At 42.3% G+C, this 14,696-nt stretch overlaps 1 protein-coding gene across 1 annotated transcript in view; it reads right to left on the bottom strand.

The window, feature by feature from the left end:
• Positions 1–976: 976 nt before the first annotated feature.
• Positions 977–14,696, bottom strand: part of LOC132835968 (intercellular adhesion molecule 5-like) — a 46,566-nt gene continuing 32,846 nt past the window's right edge. The window contains exons 6-8 of the mRNA XM_060855133.1: positions 3,754–4,068; positions 1,959–2,252; positions 977–1,116 (exon numbers count right to left, since the gene is read on the bottom strand). Of these exons, the coding sequence (XP_060711116.1) occupies positions 995–1,116; positions 1,959–2,252; positions 3,754–4,068 (731 nt within the window). The 3' untranslated portion in view covers positions 977–994. The remainder of the gene's footprint in view (positions 1,117–1,958; positions 2,253–3,753; positions 4,069–14,696) is intronic.

The raw sequence follows: 14,696 nt of genomic DNA, 5'->3' as shown, positions 1-14,696 counted from the left end.
AAAAGTAAACAAGCAGTGGCAGACATTTAAGGAGGTAATTCATGACTTTCAGCGTGGATGCCTCCCAGTAAGGAAGAAGGATTCCAAGAGAGGGATAAACTAACCATGGTTAACCAAGGAGGTTAAGGAGTGTATTAAGTTGAAAGAGAAAGGTCCAGTTTGGTTTCTGGTCAGTAGTAGCCCAGGATGTTGATAGTAGGGAATTCACTGATAATAATGCCATTGAATGTCAAAGGGAGATATTTTTTGTTGGAGAGATGTTTAGTTGCCATTTATTAGCACAAGGTCTGAATGTTGTCCAGTCCTTCCTGCATATTTGCATGGTCTGCTTTAGTATCTGAGGAGTTGAAAATGGTGCTGAATATTGTGTAACAATCAGTGAACATTTCTGATTTTACATTTGAGAGAAAAACATTGATGAAACATCTAAGATGATTGTGGCAAGACACTACTTTGAGGAACTCCTGCTGTAATGTCCTATGGCTGAGACAATTTACTTCCAACAAGCACATCCATCTTCCTTTGCGCAAAGTATGATTTCATCCAATGAGGCGTTTTCTCCCTGATTTTCATTGACTTCAGTTTGCTTCATGATGCTACAGTTGATCAAGTGATGACTTAATGTCAAGGACAGACACTTTCACTGTATTGCTTGTGCATTTAATTTTGTCCATGTTTGGATGAAGGCTGCATTGGATTAAGGAGCCAACTGGACCTTGGGAGAACCCAAACGGATGGTGAGTGAGCAGTTTTTTGTGTGCAAGTGATAACACCGTGAAACAACTCCCCCTATCATTTCACTGAAGAGGTTGATGGGGCGGTAATTGGCTAATTTGGATTTGTCCTGCTTTTTACAGACAGGAAATGCCTTGGCAATTTGCACATTGTCATGTAGATATTAGTGATGGGGTTGTTTAGTCTTTTATTGTGTCAGTTCTGAGACCGTATCATCATAAACATTGATCTTGGCTGTATATACATTGATTATTTATGTTTACTTCTTTTTATTTTGTTTGATGCAGTAAGTGATTGTGATAAATAACAATTCTCCAGCTATGATTACAACAGAGGAGAGGCCAATGATCTTTGCTGCAAGCCTTCTGGCTGTTGTTTGACCTGAATTAAAGAAAAGTAAAGAATGATTAAATTATTATCAAAAGCTTTCATTACACAATAACATGCAAATATTGCTTTAAGCTTCCACTTTAAAGTTATTAATCCTTTATATCCTCTCTCCTAATTAAAAGTGGGTTTCCCCATTAAGGTCGAGATGCCAGTGTCGACTAGGGTGGACAAAACTAAAAACCACATATCACCAGGTTATAGACCAACAGGTTTATTTGAAAGTACAAGCTTTCAGAGCATTGCTCCTTCATCAGGTAGCTTGTGAAGTAGGATCGTAGGACACAGAATTTATAATAAAAGATACGACTGATGCAATGTATTGAACAAACCTAGATTGCTGTTAAGTCTTTAATCACTTAGAATGGGGATGTAGGTCTGAGCTACAGAGAGAGCCTTAACAGGCTGGGGCTGTTTTCCCTGGAGCGTCGGAGGCTGAGAGATGACCTTGTAGAGGTTTACAAAATTATGAGGAGCATGGATAGGATAAATAGACAAAATCTTTTCCCTGGGGTCAGCGAGTCCAGAACTAGAGGGCATAGGTTTAGGGTGAGAGGGGAAAGATATAAAACAGACTTAAGGGGCAACTTTTTCACGCAGAGGGTGGTACGTGTCTGGATTGAGCTGCCAGAGGATGTGGTGGAGGCTGGTACAATTGCAACATTTAAGAGGCATTTGGATGGGTATATGAATAGGAAGGGTTTGGAGGGATATGGGCCGGGTGCTGGCAGGTGGGACTAGATTGGGTTAGGATATCTGATCGGCATGGATGGGTTGGACCGAAGGGTCTGTTTCCATGCTGTACATCTCTATGACTCTATAACCAGAATTCTTACCATACACCTCAATGAAAGCACTATTATTCTTTGAGGGAATTGATGGATATTTCTCAAAATCGGCCATACAGACGACTTCCATCAGACCAGATTCCTGTGGTGTCCATGCTGCTGTTATTCGGACAGTGTTGGAATTTGGCCTTGTGGTATCTGAGTTCAGTTCCACACCATCCTGAAACCATCTTACTCTCATCTTCTCAGCAGGATAGACATTTGAGACCTCACATGTTAATGTGACCTCTCGCTTCACTTCTTTGGGTCTTTTGTCCAGGATTTTTGGCTGATCCATGAAAGCTGTAATACAGACAAGAAATTCACTTCATTTTAATTTGCTGCAGTATGTTTCAGTTTTGAATGGATAGAGTGGAAAACTGATGAAGGGCTTTTGCCCAAAATGTTGATTCTAATGCTCCTCGGATACTGCCTGACCTGCTGTGCTTTTACTCTCTCGACTCTAATCTCCAGCATCTACAGTCCTCACTTTCATCTAGAGTGAAAACTGACATCATCCCAGAAATATATCACATTCAGTCATAGTCAGAAAACTGGACATCTGCAGAAGTTCACTTTTATTTTTAAATTAATTCTTGCTACTTTTCAGGTATTTCAACTCTTAAGTATGTTTCATGTGCACCAATCAGTCTGAGTAGCATAATAATGTAACCCTGATTAACCTTCACTGTGATCTTCACTTGCATCTGTCTATAATATGACTCGAAATATGTGGTGCTGGAAATGTGCAGGAGGTCAGGCAGTATCTGAGGAGCAGCAGGTCAGGCAGCATCAAAGGAACAGGAGAACCTGAAGAAGGGCTTATGCCTGAAATGTCGATTCTCCTGCTCCTTTGATGTTGCCTGACCTGCTGCACTTTTCCAGCAACATATTTTTAAGCTCTGACCTCCAGCATCTGCAGTTCTCAGTGTCTCTCTATGACATCCTGACTAAGGCTGGAACTTCAGTGTTCATAACCCGGGTGTAGATTTTTGTAGTTTTCTTTGCCCTCTCTTTATAATGAGGTTTTCTGAACTATTTATCACCCCCCTCTCCTCATCATTGAGTGATGTTTAAGGCAGCTAGATGAAATTCCTTCAGAAATTCCTGTCACTGTCAGGAATCTGCTGGCTGCCATGTGGCAAAGCAAGAGGTGACTGCCTCAGCCACCCAGTGTTCCTGAAAGTGGAAGGAGCGCCCATCAATACACTTTAACCAATGGAATGTCTGGTAAGTCAGAACATTCTCCAACTTGAGCTCTCCACCTCGAAGAAGGAGAATCAAGAGATGTGGGAATGGGTAAGGACATGGGGCTACAGTCAAAGATTAGCCATTGAACAGCAGAGTTCCCACACCTGTTCCTTATGTTTATCTCCCTCGCAAAGATTTTATTGACTTTTTTTGGACTAGATTTTGCACACTCTCTGGCAGGCTTAAAGGTTTGTAGAACATTTAGAATTACACCATGAACAGGTCATAGAGTCATCCAACACGGTAACAGACCAGGTTTCCTAAACTGAATTACCCCCATTCACCTATATTTGACCCATATCCCTCTAAGCCACTTCTGTGCAAATGTTGTATTTGTACCCATCTCTACTACAGGTGAGAAAATTGCATGTTTGCACCATTATCCAGGACAAACAATTCTTATCCATCATATTTTGTAATGGGGACAAAACAAGAACTCATGAGAAGCTCATCTCTAGATTGCTTCCCATTGCTTATTCTCAACAAATTATAGGTATTTAATCAATGGTATTCTCTAAAGAAAGAGAGCATTTCTTGTGCAATTAGAACTTACCATAAGTTTGCAGAGTGACAGAAGAGTTTGTAATTGACTTTGTGGTCTGAGAGCCCAAGTCCACTTCAGCCAAGCAGGTGTACTCCTGTCCATCATCTGATTGACTTGCAATGAAATTGAAGTCATTTCTCAACCTTTTATCTTCATCCACAGAACCTGGTTCGCCTGTGGAATTTCTCTGAAGAATCTCGCTACCTCTCAGCCATGTGAGTATGAGTTTGTTGTTTGGATAGACTCTTGGGCCAATGCACTCCAGACTATAGGATCTGTTAATCTCCAGTACTTTAGGGAGTAATGTAATGCTTATCTCTCGATCTGTGAAAGCAGAATCACAGTTAACAGGTTTCACTGAAATAGTGCGTTTAAAGTTTCAGGCCTCCACTTGGTGTGGATCAGGAATGGAATTGGACTGACCAGTATGCAGTTTCCCAAAAGGTTGTGAACTTCTGCAGGTAGCATGAGGTGTGTATAGGCCCATAGAAATTCCCAACCCACTTCTGCAGGTAGCCAATTAAGCTCATTCATACTTTTCCTGCTGAAGTGCTTTTGCCCAAAATGTCGATTTTCCTGCTCCTCAAATGCTGCCTGACTTGCCATGCTTTTCCAGCACCACACTCTCGACTCATTCATACTTTTGTTAAGGGGAATAATGGAGGCCATGTGGGAGCTTTCAGTCAGCCTCCAGTTTCCCAACACAACACAGTCTGATGAACTGCTTGGAAGTATGCAACCAGAGGCAGACTGGGCGACCAACGCTCAAGGCGGCTTGTGGCCTTCCATGCCTGCCTTAGTGCAGGTCCAGTTGAAGACTGCCATCTCGAAAGATTCTCCCTGCCACCCCACAACAGAGTTGGCTGTGCTGCTTTCACTTGTTTTTCATCATTTTTGTTTTTCAAAATTGAGGAGGCTGCAGAAGTGAGGAACTGGTGTTGTAGTGGTACTGTCACTGAACTGGCAATAATCTGGGGGCATGAATTAAATCCCACCATGACAGCTGGTGCAATTAAGTTCAATTGAAAGCTCGTCTAATGATGATGATTATGAAGAAACCATTATTGATTGTAATAAAAACCCATCTAATTCACTACATTGATTTGGGCACTGAAGGTAGCAAGGGTACACAGTGCACTCTGAGTACACAAATTCAGTGACCATTACCAGAAGTATCTCAGTAACACCACTATTGATTGAGCTAGCAGAGTCCGAAAGGACATAACTGCTAGATTGGTTCTGCAGTAGATGAGGTGGGAACCAAGGAGAGACAAAATCATACATGATTTTGTTTTCACCAATTTACCTGTCTCAAGTGTAGCAATGAGACTATTGGTGGAAGTGATTGACACACAGACCTGGTGGAGATTTACTCCAACCTTCTCACTGTCATAACTCTGTGAAGTAGTGTACTGGAGATCAGGTCTCACTATTCCCAGAATCATCACAAGTCACAGCTATTGTACTGAAGTCCACTTAACAAAGCTCATATATTCCTAAAAATCTCCGGATTTTCTATTCAGCTTTAGAAATGTGGAATTCAATCAGATCCTTCCTTCACTTATGCTGTCCTTGGTAATATTTACCTTTGCCCTATGAAGTATCCCAAGTTACCTTTGCTTTTGTGAATTCACTTGTGGCCAGATTTATTACTAAGCCAGCTGACTACAATTGTTTAAGTAGGTCCTCTAAGTACCTTACATGGTCTTCCCATGTATATCACAACATTGTCTAATAAAACTGCAATGTCAGGTACTTTAGCAATGGCTTGATGCAAAAGTCTTTGGAATGTAACTGGGGCCATTTAAAACCCAGAGAAGTCACCTTACTTACTGTCTTAACATGTTTCTATTGACCACTGATCATTGCTTTCAGAGGTTCATCCTGTTTAAGCGCACAAATGCTTTGTATCCTGCTTGCAACTATCTAATGTTCTGTTGACAACATGCTTATCTGCCTATTCTTTTCATAATCTCCTGGGAGGTGTTTAAATGCTGCTGCACAATTTTATGTGCTCCCTTAAGTCTGTAGAAACATGAACATACAATCCAATAGTGACCAATTTATGTTCTTTTGTCTTAAGAACTCTTCCATAATCAATTTTAATGGCTTGTCTCATGCTCATTGAATAGTTCAGTTGGATTAAACCCAAATGATTCATTTGGGAAATCGCTGGTAGAAAATCGCAAGACCCATTCCCATACATTTACCCCTGACTAATGCACCTAACACTACAGGCAATTTAACATGGCCAATTCACCTAAACTGCTCATCTTTGGACTGTGGGAGGAAACCCACGGAGATACAGGGAGATGTGCAAACTCTACACAGACAGTTGCCCGAGGTGGGAATTGAACCAGGGTCTCTGGCATTGTGAGGCAGCAGTGCTAACCACTGAGCCACCCCGATGTGGAAATCCTTATGTATATCCATGGACATGAAGCGGAATATTTGAGAATCCTCTGCTTCCACCTGTCACATCGATAATGACAATATGGATGAGACAATGTGAGTTGACGAATGTTTTGGTGCTTCACTTAAAACTGAAGAGCTAAGGAAGATGAACAATCAGCCACCAAGGTTCCTGAAAAATCAAGAATGTAGATGCACACGAAGTGTCATTGAAACTACCACGAACAATCAAGAGAAGGAGGTGTCAGCTAATGTAGAAATATGTAGAATTTCAAAAGTTCAGAAAGGTTATCTTATCACAGAGAGCAGTGATTCTAACGAACCAGTTTTTCTTGATAGCCAGTATGTTGAACGGAAACGTAGTTATAAGCATGCAGTGGCAGATGTATGTAATTACAATGAAGAATTAGAAACAGATGACTTTTCACCAAGAAAGAAGACCCCTTCACCAGACCTTACAGCTAGCAAAGTGGTTTGACCAAAGCACAAAAGCTTCCTCCATGCAGTTCAAAAGAACCAATTGCTGATGACCCCAGTGTCTGTTGGCTGCATAGTAGTTAAGTCCTTCATTAAATGCACACTCCACTGAAAGTTGATCCCAAGGAAGAAGAGACAGCCGTCTAGCAAATCTAAAGAAGAAACGAGAACAAGAGGAAGAAAGAATACAAAAGGTGGAGGAAGAGAAGAAACGCAAAATGGAAGAGTTTAAAATAAATGGGAAATGCAAATAAAGCGTGTTTTGGAAACCCGTTCCAGAATTCAACAACAAGAGGAAGAAAAGATCAAGAAAATTGAGCAGAAGTTTGCTCAAATTAATGAGAAGAATGCAAAGATGCATAAGGAAAAATTTGCTGAAGAGAAAGCAAAAAAAATTATTGAATTCAACAATTTTAGGGTTTGAGGCCACCTCTTTACCCCAAGACCTGCACACCAGGCCTTGTTATCACACAGGCTGCTACAACTTTATCAGCTACCAATAGCCCCAATTAGGAGGTATTCATTGCCCCCAGACTGACTTTTAGCCATTTCTATGTCTTTCCAACTGTTTTTCTTTCTCTTTGGTCTTTATCTTCACTTATCGTTTCTCCTCTCCGGCCCCAGCCAATGTCCTGAGTAAATATCAACTTTTTCCTAGCTTCCATCAGTTCTGAAGAAGGGTCCCTGATCCCGCATTATTAATTCTGATTTCTCTCCACAGATACTGCCAGACTTGCTGAATGTTTCGAGCAATTTCTGTTTTTATTTCTGATTTGCAGCTCCCATGTTTCTTCTATATTTTTGGTAGACTTCAGCTATTTTATACCCAAATTACCAATCATTATCCTGGAAAATTTTAGTCACAATGTTGGAACCTTAGTCAGATTGTATTTCAATTGGTAGTCCATATCAAGAACAATACTGAGTTAACTTTTCCACTACTACCTTAATTATTATTGTCCAATCTATAATTGTAAGGACTGGTAAGTTCTGTTCCTCTCTCCGATTGGATTTCCATTCTAACCTTTCTTTTTGTACTCCATTGTTACTTCTGTTTTCTCTCCTGGTATTTGATAAAATCTTTGCCAAAACTTGTTTCTGCACCCACACATCATTCCTCAGCACCTTCCTTTCTGATCTGGAGAAGAGCTTTTGGGGCATTCCTAGCTGTCCTTTTTTATACCCTGGCAATTTACCTTCCTTTCACTCTCCCATTCTCTATCCTTTTTAAGTTTATGTGGTTGAGGGAAACATGGTTTAGTTTTATAGATCAGCTCATAATTGTCAGCCATCTCTGTTTATTAGTTGCAACAAGTTGGGCTTCAACAAGGGTTTTTATTACAAAAGTTATTAATATTTTTCTAAGAGAATGATCTCTCGGAGAACTTTGTATGTGGTTTCAACTTCTAATGTTCATATATTTATATCAAAATTGCTTTGCTTAACCTTTTGAAATCCTTGGCAGGTTTGTCCAAGCTGTTTACGTAAATTTCAAAACTTTTCCTGTATGCTTCCTGAACTGTCTCATGCTCCCAGTATAGTTCTTGTATACTGCCTTAATTCCTAGAAATCTCCTCTGACAATGATACATAAATATCCTGTGAACAATGTTCAGTTTTACTTTAGTTGTTTCATTTGTCTAGTTTTTCCAATGACATGAAGAATGCTTCCACATTCTTTTCCTCAAATTTTGGTATGACCTGTACAACCTTAAAAGTTGCCTCAATGGATTTTAGATTATGACTAGGATTTTGCGCAGCAGGTCAGGCAGCATCCAAGGAACAGGAAACTTGACGTTTTGGGCAACGATGATGAAGGGCTTTTGCCCGAAACGTCGAGTTTCCTGTTCCTTGGATGCTGCCTGACCTGCTGCGCTTTAACCAGCAACACATTTTCAGCTCTGATCTCCAGCATCTGCAGAATTCACTTTTTACTATGACTAGGATTTTCCCTATCAGAATAAGCAGCAGCATTCTCTTTTTACATACAACATCATTTTAAGCTCATAGTTGTCAGCTTTCTCTCCTGCCTTCCTTCTCTTTGCCTTTGTAGTTTTAATTCTAGTATTCTAATGATCATTTCAAACTCCAACTTCTGCAATTTTTTCACATGCTGAAACTTTTTTATTTGTAACTCAATATAAACTGATTCTAACATCTCACTATTTGGAGTACTTGGTATCTCCTGTATCTCTGAGTAAAAAATGAGGTCTGCAGATGCTGGAGATCACAGCTGCAAATGTGTTGCTGGTCAAAGCACAGCAGGTTAGGCAGCATCTCAGGAATAGAGTATCTCTGTCAAGTGCAAATGCTGTGCTAATCCATCAATTAGCTGTGCATTTTTAGATCTGACAGGCAGTGTCACTTCTAATTTATCTTCCAATTTCATTAAAAGAGATCATAAATATCAAGGTAAGTTAATCAGGAACAGTTATAGAAAGCCTTTACAATTTCCAGTGCCATCTTATCTTTGTAGTACAAGCCTTGGTGTTTATCTTTTAAGCCTTTGTCACTCATGCTAACTCCACATCCAATCTTAAATTGTCTTTGTTCCAAAACCCTGGATTTGCCCTCAAACATTGCCATGACTCACTGCAGCACTTTACTGGAAACCAAGCCCCACTTTTCCTCGAGTGATCACAAAGTGAAAGGATTTAAACTGGCTATGAAAAGTCCCCAGTGTAGATGACTGATGTTGTCAGGTTAAAAGAAAACAATCATCAAAAAATAGTAAATAAACAGCTATTTATTGGAAACAGATTGTTATTATCCCATGGCAGAAAAAAACACTAATTGCTAACCTATAACTTTCTGAACTTCTGAACCTAGTGAAAAAATTGCCATTTACATACAAACAGACATATTAAGAGACAAAACACAAATAATGCTAGTGGGAAAGGAACAGCACAGTTCTAGAATCAGTCCAGGTATTGATGAGATCTGTTTTTCAATGCACACAAATAAAAGGTGTTTGTGAAACTCAGCTGGTCTGGCAGCATCTGTGGAAGGAAATTCGAGTTAATATTTCGAGCTCTGTGACAATTCTTCAGAATGGATTGTGTTTTATTTTGATGAAGACTTCAGCTCCTTTTCAACCTTTTCAAGGGACATGAGGCTATGGTGTGCACCAATTCCCAACCATTCATTCATCGATTGAGGATTCGCTCTTTCAGTGTCTCTGTTTCAGTGTCCCTTTATCCTATCAAGAAGGAAGTTTGCTGAGAGAGAAATTAGTTAACCGCTCAGAATGATCTTTTTCTTCTGCACTCACTAAAGGGGGAGAGAGAAAGAGATGTTTTCTCCTTCACAAGCTGAATGTTTCTGCTGTGTTGTCCAAACATAAAGTTGCAGAAAAAACAGAAGTGCTAGACGTAGTTACTGTAACAAGGTCAGCCTGGTGGACCTCATAGGACATGAATTCCCTGACTGGGGCTGTTAACCTGGTCCAAGCAGGGAGCCATGGCTGACAGATATAAATAAACAAGCATATCAGATAACCTGTTAACTATGAGATCTGACTCTAAGTGAGCTGGATTATTGTCAAGGACTTTCCATTTATAAAAAAAGGATGATTTAGTTTTGGGATATTGGCCTCAATGGACTTATTTCACTGAAGAAATTCAGCAGATCTGGTGGCACCTGTAGAGTTAAAACAAAATTAACGTTTGGTATCCAGTTACCCTTCATCAGAACAGGTTGTAGCAACTTGGCCAGAACCAATCAAAAAGTTATTAGGAAGCTGATTAATTCTGTACACAAGCAACTAGTCCAAGGTAAAAGACAAATACGTCTGTTACTGGGGAATCTTTCCCTTGGACTGTCACCCATAGAGCCAAGGATTGTAATATCTTCCCCAAGACTTTAATAAGGCCACCTTGTAGATGCAACACACAATGCACTCCAGGAACTTGCTTTTTCAAAAAAAACTGCAACAACTCTTTTCACAGTCCTTCAGTTTAAAGCAAAGGATTTTCTTATTTTTGAATCTAGTCTAAAAAAAACGTTGCTTTACAACACTGAGGAAACCCTCCATCATGTTATGTGGTACTATCACTGTGCTGAATGCAATAGATTTTGAATAGAAACTGAAAATTGGACATTCATGAGGTGTTGTGGACCATTAGGCCACAGCAGAATTGTACTTTAACACAATGTGCAATCTTGTGGCTTGCCATATTTCCTACTCTACCATTATCATCAACCAGGGTATCAAACAGGTTCAATGAAGAGAGCAAAAGGACATGCCAAGAGCAGCACTAGCAATGTCTAAAACCAAGGTGTCAGCATAGCGATGTCACAGTGCAGGGCAAGTTATTTGCCAAATAGTGGAAGGAGTATGTGATTGACAGAACTAACTGATCATACAACTAACGGATCAGATTTAAGCTCTGGACCTTCCTTCTATCATAAGATTATGAATGGAATGATTTGGAGATGCCAGTGTTGGACTGGGGTGTACAAAGTTAAAAGTCACACAACACCAGGTTATAGTCCAACAGATTTAATTGGAAGCACTGGCTTTCGGAGCGCTGCTCCTTCATCAGGTAGTTGTGAAGGACACAATTATAAGACACAGAATTTATAGCAATAAATTCTGCTATAAGTTCTGTCTTACGATTGTGTCCTCCACAACCACCTGATGAAGGAGTGGCCCTCTGAAAGCTAGTGCTTCCAATTAAACCTGGTGGACTATAACCTGGTATTGTGTGACTTTTAACTTTGAATGAGATAGTCATTGAAGATTACACAATGTTCAGCACCATTTGCAACTCCTCACTGAAGCAGTCCATGTCCAAATGCAATGTGTCCTGGACAGAATCCTGACTTGGGCTGTTAGGTGTCAAGTAGCATTTATACCACACAGGTTTCAAGCAATGACCAAGGTAGAATCTGTCCATCTGCTCTTGACATTCAATGGCCTTAATTCTTTTACTGTCAGCATCGGGGGGTAAGGTCAAGTTGCCATAATCTCACCTGACCAAAGGCTACTCTTTGATCAGAGAGGGACATATAGTGGTGGTTTAACCTAAGAGTCACCATGCTTCAGGTGATTGAGTGGACCAGATTAGATTTGATTCGATTTTATTTCTTGCGTAGCCGAATACAAGAATATAGGAATACATTTGCCTGAATGGGTGCAGCTTCAAACAACCACTCAGGAAGCATCCAGCAAAAGCAGGCAGCTTGTTTGAAGGTGGTGAATGAGGTGACAAGGTTAATTCCTTAAACTATCAACACACAGTGGTAGTAGTTGTACATTGCAATAACTCATCCTTCCTTCTTTAACAGAACCTAACTTATTAATTTCCTAACTTATAACATCTACCACCTAGCAACCCAAGGACAACAGATGCAGGTGTGTGGGCTCCCAAAAACAACCCCCCAAATCACACAACCTCCTCACTTGGACATATATCACTGATTCTTCACAAGGGCAGAATCTTTGAACTCCCTTCCTTAACCGCAGTGTGAGTGTACTTGTACCATGTGCATAACAGGGTTCAAGAAGGCAGCTTACTACCACCTTCTCAAGGACAATTTGGGAGGAGCACTAATGTTGGCTTAGTCAGCAGTGCTTATATCTTGTGAATGATTTTTGTAAAATCACTTCCTTACTGCCATATGCTTCTTCTTTCAAAATGGAAGGGTTCTGATTGGCTCTTCAGTTCTGAAAGCTTGCTTGTTGTGTTTAGGTGGACAGGGAAATCTCCATCAAAATCTTAATGTGTCGCTATTTCTCTTTGGAGTATTTTCAGGATTTGGAAACCTGCTTCTTCTATCCTTTCCTCCATCACCACCAGAACCAAAGCAAAGATTTAGCACATTTCTGAATATTCATTTGAGTCACCCCAAAGGTTTGACAGATGATTCAAACCGAGAGATGATTTACTGACTAGATTTCTCTCATTGTTCAATGTTTTATTTATTTGTTTGTGGGATGCCATTGCCACTGGCAAAGCCAGCATTTACTACCAAATTAGGAATGGGCAATCAAAGCTGGCCTGGACAGGGTTATACTGCTGCGATCATTGTGGCGTAGAGATATCCAAATGGTTAACCCAAACATTGAAGAAACATTCATTTAATTCAATTTCAGGATGACATATGAGCCTTGGAGGGGACATTATTGTGGTGATGTTGCCATGTGTCCTTAGTCTTAGTTCTTCTAGGTGATAGAGGTTGTAGATTTGGAAGGTGCTGTCAAAGGAGCATTGGTAAGATACTGCATTATACTTTATAGATGCACACACTGAAGCTACTGTGCCTCAGAGGTGGAGGAAAGGCCAATCACACAGCCTGCTTTGTCCTAGATGGTGTCAAGAATTCTTTTTCAGTGTTGCTGGAGCTTCTATCTTCCTCCCCACCTGTCTCCACCCGTCTATCTTCCTCCCCACCTGTCTCCACCCGTCTATCTTCCTCCCCATCTGTCCCCACCCGGCAGTCTTCATTCCCAACTATCCTCACCCGTCTATCTTCCTCCCCACCTGTCCCCACCCGTCTATCTTCCTCCCCACCTGTCCCCACCCGGCAGTCTTCATTCCCAACTATCCTCACCCGTCTATCTTCCTCCCCATCTGTCCCCACCCATCTATTTTCTTTCCCACCTGTCACCACCCGTCTATCTCCCTCCCCACCTGTCCCCACTCGTCTATCTCCCTCCCCACCTGTCCCCATCCGTCTATATTCCTTCCCACCTATCCTGACCCGCCTATCTTCCTCCCCACCTGTCCCCACCCGTCTATCTTCCTTCCCACCTGCCCCCACCCGTCAATCATCCTCCCCACCTGTCCCCACCCGTCTATGTCCCTCCCCACCTGTCCCCACCCGTCTATCTTCCTTCCCACCTGTCCCCACCCGTCAATCTCCCTCCCCACCTGTCCCCACCCGTCTATCTCCCTCCCCACCTGTCCCCACCCGTCTATCTCCCTCCCCACCTATCCCACTTGTCTATCTTCCTCCCCACCTGTCCCCACCCATTAATCTTCCTTCCCACCTGTCCCCACCCATCTATCTTCCTCAGCATCCAAGGAGCAGGAAAATTGACATTCCAGGCTGGAGCCCTTCATTAAGAATGAGGCTGGGAGCCTCGGGGATGGAGACATAAATGGGAGAGAGGTGGGGCTGGGGACAAGGGAGCTGAGTGTGCAATAGGTGGTTGGAGGTGGGGGGGTAAGGATAATAGGTCGGACAGGAGGGTGGAGCGGATAGATGGGAAGGAGGATAGACAGGTGGGGAAGGTGGGAAAGAAGACAGATGGGTGAGGATAGGTGGTAAGGAAGATAGACAGGTGGGGATAGTTGGGAATGAAGACTGCCGGGTGGGGACATGTGGGGAGGAAGATAGACAGGTGGGAACAGGTGGGGAGGAAGATAGGCGGGTCAGGATAGGTGGGAAGGAATATAGACGGATGGGGACAGGTGGGGAGGGAGATAGACAGATGGGAACATTGGGGAGGGAGATAGATGGGTGGGGACAGATGGGGAGGAATATAGACGGATGGGGACAGGTGGGGAGGGAGATAGACGAGTGGGGACAGGTGGGGAGGGAGATAGACGGGTGGGGACAGGTGGGAAGGAAGATAGACGGGTGGGGACAGGTGGGGAGGAAGATAGACAGATGGGGACAGGTGGGAAGGAAGATAGACAGGTGGGGACAGGTGGGAAGGAAGATAGACGGGTGGGGACAGGTGGGGAGGAAGATAGACAGATGGGGACAGGTGGGAAGGAAGATAGACGGGTGGGGAGGAAGATAGATGGTGGGGAGGAAGGTAGACGGGTGGGGACAGGTGGGGAGGAAGATAGACAGATGGGAACATTGGGGAGGGAGATAGACGGGTGGGGACAGGTGGGAAGGAAGATAGACGGGTGTGGACAGGTAGGAAGGAAGATTGACGGGTGGGGACAGGTGAGGAGAAAGATAGACAGATGGGGACAGGTGGGAAGGAAGATAGACGGGTGGGGTCATGTAGGAAGGAAGATAGATGGGTGGGGACAGGTTGGGAGAGAGATTGACGGGTGGGGACAGGTGGGAAGGAAGATTGACGGGTGGGGACAGGTGGGAAGG

This window comes from Hemiscyllium ocellatum, chromosome 45, assembly GCF_020745735.1.
Source record: "Hemiscyllium ocellatum isolate sHemOce1 chromosome 45, sHemOce1.pat.X.cur, whole genome shotgun sequence".
NCBI classification, from domain to species: Eukaryota; Metazoa; Chordata; class Chondrichthyes; order Orectolobiformes; family Hemiscylliidae; genus Hemiscyllium; species Hemiscyllium ocellatum.
Note: the sequence above shows the minus strand (reverse complement) of the source record. Positions and strands in the feature narration are given on the sequence as shown.